Genomic DNA, 11,609 nt, shown 5'->3' with positions numbered 1-11,609 from the left:
GTTTTATCAAGCCAAACCATTCCAGCTCATACCCTGCTGCAGTTCCTCCCCCCCTCCTTTACCCTAGGGAAATCTTTCATGATACCCTCTTCACACACAATGACTGGAGTCTGCGGGTGATGAGTGACATCACATTGGGCTGAGGTGATGGTGAAGACAGAGCGTTTCACTTGACAGTTTCAAGACAAATCACCCTGAATCCTGAGTGATAAGAAAGGTTTTTTCTATTTATGATTGAGCAAATCCTTTAATAATACCACCATCTCCCCCAGACTATAGGCTATTTATTATTCCCGTCATAAAAAAAGCATCATCACGTTTGTCTTGGTGGCATTTCAGTGAAGTGATATTATGGCCAATATGCATACATAGTCCCGACAGAAACATTTAACTGTCTTGTCTTTGATGTTCACACATTAGGTTTTAAAAACCCGATGGTGTGTGTGAAGCAGTTAAGATGAAACAGTCAATGAGTGTGGCTGTGTTTGTTTACTTTTGGCTGGGATTTGATGAATGAAACCCCTGTCCAGGGGGAGAGGATCAATGTCACCCCTTTTGTCCTGCTTGTGGCGCAGAAGTGGGCGGATAGCAGTGTCTCACTCTGCCCAATGGCAGCCACGACTCTCATGAGAGTGGAGAAAGGCACTTTTCTGCCATCTAAAATCCCTAAAACCATCATCATTCAGGCTCGGGAACCACACTCTGTAACAGCCTCTCTACCGCTGAGAGATGACAGAGCCAATCTCCGCGGCCGCAGCACACTCACGGCCCTGGGAGCAGCGAGGAGCCGCATAGCCGCGCCACTCAGAGCTGCTCAGAGCGCCACAGACGCATCGCACCGGACGGGACCGTCAAGCTCTTTCGATTTTGAGCAAAGGGGACTAAATAACGCGCGACAGGAATTAAGGAGTTTACACATTTTCATTTTTTTTTTATCTCACTCAATCCCGAAAGCGGCCATTTGTTCAATGTCATCATGATCATCTTCTCGTCGCGCAGTGTACTGCTGTCAGTCTACTATCCGCAGATCTTCCTCATCCTCACGAGTGGTAGCTACCTGTGAGTAACCAATTAACTAACGGGCCCCTTAATGACTAGTGCGCTTATGTGTTGTGGGGGTGAACAGTAAGCATTATGAAACGTGCACTTTCATTTGATGTGTGTGTACTTTACAGATGTTTTAGTCTTTCTCCAAAAGACCATGTTATCGCAGGTTGCTGCTTATATTTGCGTGAGAATGAAGCTGTTTCTTGCCTGTATAGAGCATAAGGATTTCAACATTATCCCAACAAAAACTACTTGTGTGCGCAGGATGAATCCTCCTTAGACCTTAGCTTATATGAAGATAGAAAACTGATTTCGATTCCAGTGCACTGCATGCGCGTTTGCTGAAACATTTGACGCAGGAATGTTATTGAATAATTTGGTATTTCCCCCCAAATGATTCGATATATTATTGACTTTACTGTTCAAAGCTACTCTTTAATCATACACTTCAGGTAGAGGGGACATCCCATTGCTTCACGTGGGAATAAACCGATTGTTAATAACCAAAGCGTCCCATTCTTGTCAATTAGGCCTATGCAGGTGGTAACATGCGAGTCGTGTTGCGTGTGATGACTTAATAGATATATCTTTTTCAAGATAACTGATGTAACAAAACATATAGAAAAACACCTACATCATCATTACACACAGTAATAACTGTTGGACACGTTTTCATTTGGCCACGGAGTGGCAGAGATGTTCAAGACAATTGGATGCAGAGAAAATTATTTCATTATTTTACTTTGAGTAGAAGGTATGTGTAGCTTTTACGCATATGGGGATGATTACCTGTCAGAACTTGTGATAGGGATTACGCTTTATGCATTACATCACCATAGTCTTACATGCAGATCTGCAAAGATGTAATTTAAACCCACATCTGGAAAAGTGGCAATAAAACATCGGTCTCTTACATGCATGTGATTGACACTGGTCATAATACTTGCGTCTTTGAATGAAAAGAATAGTTTTGCAGGAGAACGTTTCCTTTTCGCTTTTAAAATAATTACCGAACCATACTCCCTGTGCTAGAGACCCCAACTTGATGTTAAAATAGATGTGGTTTATGGTTGCAGTTAAAAGTGGGCAATACCAATGCCTATGTTTAGTATTGGTTTGCACATTTGAAACTACATACCATTGTTTGTTTTTATAATTTAAACATGTTTTATAAGCAACATAGCCTACAACAACAAATGTGATTTTAGAGCTGGGGTAGTTTAGAATAATTAATATGAAATAAAGATAATGCAATACTCTTCACTCTCTCATTACACATCCGCAGGTCATGTTTATGCGCGTTAAACTCACAGTGAAATACGGTGAACTACATGGGTGGCAAATGGGCCGTCCAGAGATATTCGTCAGAGCACGCTATTTCTCCATTTAAGGAATATCGGGGTCTATCACACCTTTAGCTCGCATTAGCAGCCAATCTAATCTTCTTGTAAGAATCTAAATCTAATCAATGGAATACATAAAACATATATAGGCTACTCAAATAATGCTAAAATAAGCTTACTGTCTTTGTTAAGAATATCTGCCCTCTGGTCAACAAACTCGGCCTGTATAAAATAGTAGTGATAGGTGAATGAGCCTGTGGTCAGTTAATTTTTATTCCCACGATTTTAATCAAAGAAAGGTGTATGCTTACTTAACACATCGCATGTGAATTGATACTACAATCTTTTGTCTCACAGTCATTTACACTGGCTGCTATATTCCCCTAAAATAAATCCAACTGATTTAGCTGCCTCGTGGGACCATTTTGGTTGATGTGTTATTTCTTAGTTAAACATAACATGTGAACTTAAGCTGTGTCAGTTCAAAGTTGTTTGACTGTGATGGAATAGGTGTGTGTCGGTGTGTGTCAGTGTTTAAACCAACCCCTCTTCAGGTCATGCTCCTCTGTCACTGGACCTGTCAGCCTGTTAGCCTCTCATTTTAGGCCAAAGCAGATGTATGATTCTGCCCAATTTAACCCTTATGAAACAAATTACTTTTGTTAAAGTCAGCTGTTTATCTAACATAATGCAGTATCTATCTATGAAATACTTGACATTCCTTGACATTGCATATTTTGTCCATCCTCCTCAAGTTCTTAGCTTTAGTGATGGGTTATTTTGCTTTGGCGGGTACGTCTGAGCTGTAATACGTTGTGGAAACCCATGAGGTCTCTTTGCTATAGATACAATTGCTAATGCACAGTACCATGCTGAATTCATATAGCAAATACAGTACATAGCCATTCCTTGAGCAGAAACTACTTGAAGAACTGAATTGTCTGATGCTAGACCATAAATTGTGAATAGGCTTTTAGAAAACATTTTCTAAAAGGGTTTGTTATTGTTACTAATAAATAGCCTGAATATGAATTTCAATCACTTCTTTTACACCTAAAAATATGTAATTTGAGAAGTGTTTTGGGGGCTTGTATCAGTGGCGACTGCAGAGCTGTCCCTAACTGCCAATAGGGACACAGAATCGTCACTAAGCAAACAGAATCGCATTTGTGCACTTTGATGATGCAGGGATTTAAAAGCTTAGCTGTGGAATGTTGTGTTTTGCATCGTCTGATGGTTTGGCTAGCCCATGTTAGACAGTGATTCTGTGAATTGGCAGGTGAAATGGCAAGGATGGAGGATGGAAGGGTGCTACTTCCTCAAAGGAATGATAGCAACTTCTTTATCTCTTCATTATAATCGCTACACAGTCACTACACAGGGGTCTGCTGACAGAACAAATAAAAAGCATTATATAGGCTACCGGTATTTAGGGCATTTGGGATTGACTTTTTTGCACATGTATATCACACTATGTAACAACCTCTGATTGTCCTTAGAGCATTATTTATATCTGTGCACTTGAATTTATGAACAACAACTCTCCACATATGTATCTCTGTCACTGATAGTCACTATACAACTGAGGGTCAAGGAAGGTCAGAGAAGCATTGATTTGGAGTACATTGTTAAGGACTATATTATATATATCTATATCTCTCTCTCTCTCTCTATATATATATATATATATATATATATATATGTATATAAAATATAGGTTTTGGATGGATATGTACATTATTGAAAATAGATTTCATAATTTTTTGTCATACCTGTCAGGTATACTAATATGACCGAGGAACAGGTATCATGGTAAACACGGGAAAATACCTAGAACCAAAAAGGGTTCTTCAAAGGGTTCTCCAACAGCGACAACCCTTTTGTCTCTAAGAGTCTACTGTTACCGTAGGTAGCTGAGGAACAGGTACTGTGGTAAACAAGGGGAATTACTGTCCAACATAAGGTGGGAAAGGAACCCACACAACATCTTGTAGAAACGTCACTTAGGGCTAAATTCATAGCCCCTATTTTCTCTCTGTTTGTTGATGGGGATGTTCGTGTCGTCTTTCCAATGCTAAAAACATCATTGAGCTTCATATGAAGTTGGGTTTTGGTTAGCCGTGCATGGGGAGTGGACTATACTACTCGTGATTTACACGTTTGTAATGAAGCAGGGATATCAAATTGTACTCTCTTGCAAGAGACCCTCGCAATTCCCTAACTCACTGGACACATTTTCTTAGAAGTTTCCACAACTTCTGCAAGGATGGAAGTAACTGACTCCAGGCCATAGCACCGACTAGCGCAGATGGGGTACCGAAGAGCCCGAGGACAAACCTCCGTTCTGTCAGAGATACACGTCTTGTTGCAGTTATGGTTTAATTTGAACATGTGGTTTTGCATTTTTTTCCTCTGCCTTTGTGGAGACAGTTAATCAACAGAAAGGGAACATGGTTGGCCATAAGCAATTTACAATCAACATTCACTCCTTTTGTTCTTGGAGTCAGGAGCAGGATGGTTTTGTTCCATAATCCTTTTGAAGGAGAATCCACAAAATGCAGCCGACCCCCGCCCCTCTCCCTCTCTTTTTTCTCTCTCGCCCTCCCCTCCTCATTCTCTCCCCTTCTATCTTTCTCTTGCCCTCACCCCCTCTCTGGTTTTTGCTGACACACAACTTGCCTGCATTGGCCTGCCCTGCTTGCGGTGCAGAGCCCTCGGAGGCCTACGTCATACTTCAAAGCTGGCATTTGCCTCCATGCTCTTTTACGGCCCCTTGTCTCTGACATGTTTGAAAAGCATGTATCTGTTTGAATGACTATAAACAAGAGCAATGGAGAAATAGCCCACGTGGGTCTTTCTGTACGTTCCAAACCCCATCCAACATGATTGAATGGAACAGGACCTGGAGTAGTGTAATGTCAAGGGTTAAATGACTGCTTGGTTCTGGGTTTAACCCGATAGGATCAACACCCTGTAATGATTGGGGGCTGGTGTTGGAAACCTTGCATGTTAGCCAGATAGTACTTTCCTGAAAAAAAAGTGGATAAAGGAAAGACGTCTTGCACCGGAAAGTTATTTATAGGTTATTTGTGCTATAAACACATAAATCTCAAATTGTATGGGATACCATCATTTTGTGTGACTTCTTGGTGGAGAAGTGAACTGTACCTAAATGTGAGAAGCAGAGTTAGAAATTGGGGTAGGCCTTTTATCTGCACAAGGCTTGCCCAGCTCTGCTCAAGCCTGGAAACAATTCCAACCACATTACCTAACAATTAACGCAAAAACCCCAACTCATTTCTCTAGGATCGCTGGCTAAACCATTGCGGATAGGCATTGTCAGTGAGCAAATAAACACAATGTCGTTTTTCTTTCATGGACTCATTTTAGCTGTGCTGTGTTTTTTTTTCTGTCTCACATCGGATAATGGTTTCAGATTTTCTCTCTGATTTACCTCTAATCCATTAAATAGCAATATTTGTAAAACACACATTTACTTTGTACATTAAAATGCTCATTAAGCCTTGGTTTGAAATCCAAAATCCTGGAGAGGCCTACGTGTGACTCAGTATATCTATTATCTCCAGTATTACTGACTATGACAATGTGTGTGTGTGTGTGTGTGTGTGTGTGTGTGTGTGTGTGTGTGTGTGTGTGTCTATGTCCCCACATCCATAGGGCCCTGTCCTCTGTGGTGGCGTTGGGCGCCAACATCATCTGCAACAAGATCCCTGGGCTGGCACCGCGCCAGCGGGCCATCTGCCAGAGTCGCCCAGACGCCATCATCGTGGTGGGGGAGGGCGCCCAGCTGGGCATCAATGAGTGTCAGTACCAGTTCCGCTACGGCCGCTGGAACTGCTCAGCCCTGGGGGAGAGGACCGTCTTCGGACAGGAGCTGCGAGTAGGTCAGTCTGGGTACTTTGTCTTAGAGGGTGCTCTGCATTCTGGGTACTTTGTCCAAGAGGGTGCTCTGCATTCTAACAAGCAGACGGTTGACCTGCAGTAAGAGTGAATATTGGGAAGGTTTTGATCTCTGCCTCTCTGAACATGGCTAAAAATGTCAATCATCAATCAATCAATCAGTCAGCGGTGCTGCCTGTGCTATAAGTTCTATACAGTATATGGGGTCTGTGAGTTACTTCTGTGCAGTCAGATTGTTGAGTCACTTCAGCGTACCTGGCTTTCAGTATATCTTGTAGTCATAGTCAACGTTTTCACAAAACATTGTTACAACAGGTTACATAGTGAATTTAGAAACTCACAATCCGCTCCTCATGGTAAGCGTAGGAACACAGTACCAGTAACACAGTACCAGTAACACAGTACCAACCCCTGGCCCGACACTGTGAGCCTTGTGAAATACGGCTCTGCAGAGCCAAACCCAAGCTGCACACATCACAGAGTCAAACGTTAACCAACTGCACACAACGGCTTTGACTCTCTATTGTATAACCATACTCAATAGCATGGGTTTGTGCACTCAAGAATAATACTCCATATGTTACCATTCTAGCAGATCTCACTCCAGTGTGTCCTTGTTTCAATTCACACTGTTGTGTATCTTCAGTGCGGCTTGATTTCTTGATTGATGTAGGCTGTGCATCGAGCTCTGGTTAGGAGCATGCCATACATTGCTGGTTGCACAAATGTTATGGAAAGGTTACTGAAAAAAACCTGAAGCCTAATAGGGAAAAAGTATGGTTGAAAAATGATATGGCAAATGAGGATTCAACTAATGGTATTATTGTAGAGAAAACATTGTTGAACCAAAATAGATGGACACATCTGTTGTTAATCTTACTAAATTAGTTGTGTCCATTGCCTGGTTCATGTGTGTGTACATACAGTCGGAATGAGCTGTACAAGCAGACAAACATTTACAGTACACTTACTGTGTTTTTTTTTTCAATAAATGGCCTTCAGCAGACTTCTTTTGCATGGCTCTTTTTTATTCTATGTTTTTACGGCGACTTTTATACATTTCCTTTCATTTAGAAATGTTTTGTTGCTGTTAAAGTGCGGTTTGACTATGCATTTAATCCGATAGCTCTGTTAACAATCACTGCTATTTAGGAGCGGCTGACTTCGCCCCAGCTCCTCTAAAAGCATTTTTCTTTGTTGTAAATGTGGCGCTCTTTTGTAATGGATCGCAACTCGTTTTCTTCTGTGCTCAGCATCTCTTTTGCACGTCTTTTCCGTGTTTTTCATTTTCTTGCCATTCCTTCAGTGGGCCTTGCAGCCTGTTAATTTAATCCTCAATTGGTTTATGAAACACAGGATAAGATGTTGATTTCCTTTGTGGAAAACTGTCATATCTGAATGTCTTCTCTCTTTGTCTCCATATTGTAATATGTTCTGTAAAAATGAAGACAATTAACACAAATTCCGTAATGATAAGAGTATACATACTGTTTGGTCCATCATTTCTCCTCAATCACGTTTAGAATCTCTCACGGAAGACATTGTTTTAGAGGGAAAGGTGAGGCATGTTTTCTAGATCTCTACAGACATGCACTGATATTACTGAAAGGGGGCTGATGTTAAAGAACATTGTCTTTAATAATTTTAATGTAATAAAATATTTACATTTACATTTTTGGCATTTAGCAGACGCCTTATTCCAAAGCGACTTACAATCAATACCTTTGACTAAGCAAGTGAATCATCTATCCACCAGTCGTAGCAGGAAAAGTAATCTAGCTCAGGGCAGGGGCCATTGGCAGTCGTCGTGCTAGAAGAAGGAAGATTTTAAAGTATTTTCAAATTTGTCTTATTAATAGACATGGGACAAACAGTACATGGGGGTAGTAGATATCTCAGGAGAAACAGTATTGGGGGGGGGGGGGGGGGGGGGCAGGTGTCTCTGGAGACTCTGTGCAGGGGTGTAGTAGATGTCTCAGGAGGAGCAGTTATGGTGTAGCCTGAAGAGATGCAGGTCTTCAGTCTCTGATGGAAGAGGGAGAGTGATTCTGCAGTTCTGACAGCCGTGGGAAGCTCGTTTCACCAGTGGGGGAGCCAGTGTAGTGAAGAGACGTGACCGGGCATCGTGACTGCCGCGTTGGCGTGGAGGTAGTGGGGCCGGTCGGCCAGCAGAGGTGGAGGAGCAGAGTGAACCGGCTGAGGTTTGGGGGGTGACCATTGCTTGCAAGGTAGGCGAGCACCAGGGTCTTGAATCTCATGCGAGCTGCTATCGGGAGCCAGTGAAAGGTGTGAAGGAGGGGGGTAACATGAGAGAATTTGGGTAGGTTGAAAACCAGACGGTTGGCAGCATTCTGGATGAGCTGCAGAGGTCTGATGGTGGAGGCGGGGAGCCCAGCCAGGAATGTGTCGCAGTAGTCAAGGCGGGAGATGACCAGTGACTAGATCAAGAGTTGAGCTGCTTCTCTGGTGAGGAATGGACGTATCCTTCTGATGTTGAAGAGGAAGAATCTGCAGGAGCGTGCTGTTGCTGCGATGTTCTCTGCACAGGATAGGCGGCTGTCCAGGGTCACTCCAAGGTTCTTGGCTGTCTGGGAGGAGGTTACAGTAGAGTTCTCAACTGTGATGGAGAAGTCTTTGAGAGGGCAGGCTTTCCTTGGGAGGAAGAGTAGCTCAGTCTTGTTAAGGTTAAGCTTGAGGTGGTGGTCTGACATCCATGTAGAAATGTTGGCGAGACACGCAGAAGCATGTGTTGCCACATGTAGGTCAGAGGGGGGGAAAGAGTTGAGTTTCGTCTGCGTAGCTATGGTAGGAGAACCCATGTGAGGAGTGGTGAGGAGCCAAGAGACTTGGTATAGAGGGAAAACAATAAGGGCCCTAGGACAGAGCCCTGGGGTACCCCAGTGGTGAGGGTTCATGGAGAAGACAACAATCCTCTCCAAGTCACCTGGTAAGAGCGATCGGCCAGGTAGGTATCAAATCAGCCCAAGAAATACAGCCCAATAATTATGCCACTGTATGGTTCAGTCATACTGTATCTGACTGTGATTGGCTACTATCAACGTCTCTCTTGGCCAAGTACCAGTGAGATTTCAGTGCGCTGACCATTCATTCAGTACCGACAAAGTTCTTCTCAGTGCTTTATGGGGTCATCATGACAGACCACACAGACCACAGTTGCTGACCTCAACATCCCGTTTGAAAATGAGGAACACATTTAGTAGTTTCTGTCAACAGCTTATTGTCAATTTGACACTAGCTTTCTAGCTACCAGCTGTTATTGCTTGTTGTAATCGTGGAGGGGACTATGGATCGCTCTCTGTTTGTATGTCACACACTTTATCTCTGACACCACTGGGACAATTTTGACAAAACTTGGGCGAATGATGCGTCTTGCTATATATCTGCTATATATCTGTTTCGAGGTATATCTCTTAAAGTGATATGTTGTTATCATTAAAAACTTTTCAGCCTACCTCAAATTCGTGGACTGCCTACCTCAAATAAACGTGAAGCCGTAAGAAGCAAGACTAATAACTTTTAGTCATACGTTTTAATAATTGGAGGGGCACTACATAATTTGGGGGGGAAACATGTTTACTGTACACTTGTTTTTGATACTAGTTCCTAGCATAAGTTATTCCCAATTAGTGAATTATTGGAGATGTATGCATGTTCTGTGATTACGCTGTATGTTTTACAGTGGTGTTCAGTATGTTGATCAGTTCTTATGATGACATCATATGGACGTCTTAGACAAATGTTCCAATCCTTTTTACCAGAAAAAATTCCCACATAATCATAATCAAGAGCAAGGAAAGAAAAGAAAAATCCTCTTCCGCTCATTTCAATCAAATCCCCCCAAATTATGAATACTAAACCTTTCCTCTTCTCAGTGATCCGGTCTTAGTTTTGAATTGAGGGAGATGCCATCGTTTTTCAAGAGCTACAGATCAAGGCCTATTCTCTCTGCGCTGCTTGCACTTGGATGGAGTCAGTCAGTTTGACGAGTTCCGTGGTAAGCACACAAGAAAGCACATATTAATAGCTGGGTTATTGAGTATTACAGAACCCCAAATATCTTGATTCAAGGAAGGATTCTCTTTCAGAAAAGGCCAGTTATTTCTGTACTGTTATACTGTAAACATAGATACAGTATATGCAGTGTATATGTATATGTGGCAAGTACCTCAAGCCTCGACACTGGCAACTCAATAAGGCAACTCAATAAGACTCTAAAGGATGGATGGAAACATGGATGGATGAAACCCTCATTGCAGTTACGTCCCTCAACAGTTCCTCTATTGTGGAAAGAGCATTCGTTCTTCTATTATGTTTGAACTGACAAATTGTAGAACAACGCTATAAACACTGATGAAGAGGGAAAAAGTACTCCATCTACACTGACATGAATTTGAAGCTGGGTATTTTTACATTTTTGGTGTTTCCGTTGAATTTTCTGCAATGGCGTGTTGTTCCCCCCGAATGGCATTGGCACTGCTCTGCACCTTGAGTCCATGAAATGTGGAGTAAATTATCTTGCGCTAACAGAAGTGGGTGTTATTGCATGGTGTATTACACTCTATTAAGATTTAATAATGCCAGTCAAGTTAAGTCCAACATCAAGTCCTAGAGGGTGGTATAGTCAAAGCAGATTGTTATAGTGATAGTAGGGCAAGGTGGTAAAGGTCAGGGTGGGCCAGTAAACTGATCCTAGAATCATGACTTCACGACTTCACCTGGGAGTATTTTCTTCTCCCAGCGTGTAGGAAGTCATCAGCCTCTCGTTGATTTTTCAATTTAAATTGCGTTCACTTTTTGTTTTGAAAGTAGCTTTCCGTGCTGCATTTACTACTGTATAACCTGTATTCAGCTGTCTTGTGGTTTTAGTTGCTCAGCTGCAGACTGTGGGCCCACTCCTCTGGATGCACAATTTGGATGATTAGCATTTATCAAGTGGTATGTTAAGATCAAAAAGCATTATCTTATGTGCTATCATACAGGATTGAGGACCTCCTGTAAAGTAACGTGTAGCTTTAGCCTGAACACCTTTCAACTACTATACCTGCCCCAACCCAAATAGCAGAGTACTTCACGTTAGTGATTATAGCATGAAAACGGACACCTTTCAACGGCTACACTCAGCATCAAAGGCCAAGGCAGCCCACTCTGGTTACTTTCTGTTTAACTTTCCAACCAGTTTGTCACCACAGTGATTCATGCTTTTCATGCTGAAAGAGGTTCTTGTTGTGCTGCCTGCCAGTGAAATATTGCAAAAGTTCAATCACGTTGCCCCTGGGC

The 11,609-nt window shown here is 42.3% G+C and overlaps 1 protein-coding gene across 2 annotated transcripts in view; it reads left to right on the top strand.

Annotated features, from left to right (window-relative positions):
- The window catches only part of wnt7bb (wingless-type MMTV integration site family, member 7Bb), a gene marked incomplete at both ends in the record, with an annotated part of 29,831 nt that overhangs the window by 1,548 nt on the left and 16,674 nt on the right, over nt 1–11,609 (top strand). Inside the window, 2 exons of one of the 2 annotated variants that reach the window (XM_080538786.1) lie at nt 977–1,059; nt 6,069–6,299. In XM_080538786.1, the coding sequence (XP_080394912.1) occupies nt 977–1,059; nt 6,069–6,299 (314 nt within the window). Of the gene's footprint in view, nt 1–976; nt 1,060–6,068; nt 6,300–11,609 lie in introns of those variants that run through there. The other variant, XM_080538787.1, reaches the window with a different exon arrangement.

This window comes from Nansenia antarctica (assembly GCF_963989245.1).
Source record: "Nansenia antarctica genome assembly, chromosome: 9".
Classification (NCBI taxonomy): Eukaryota; Metazoa; Chordata; class Actinopteri; order Argentiniformes; family Microstomatidae; genus Nansenia; species Nansenia antarctica.
This window is presented reverse-complemented; position numbering and strand designations above follow the sequence as displayed.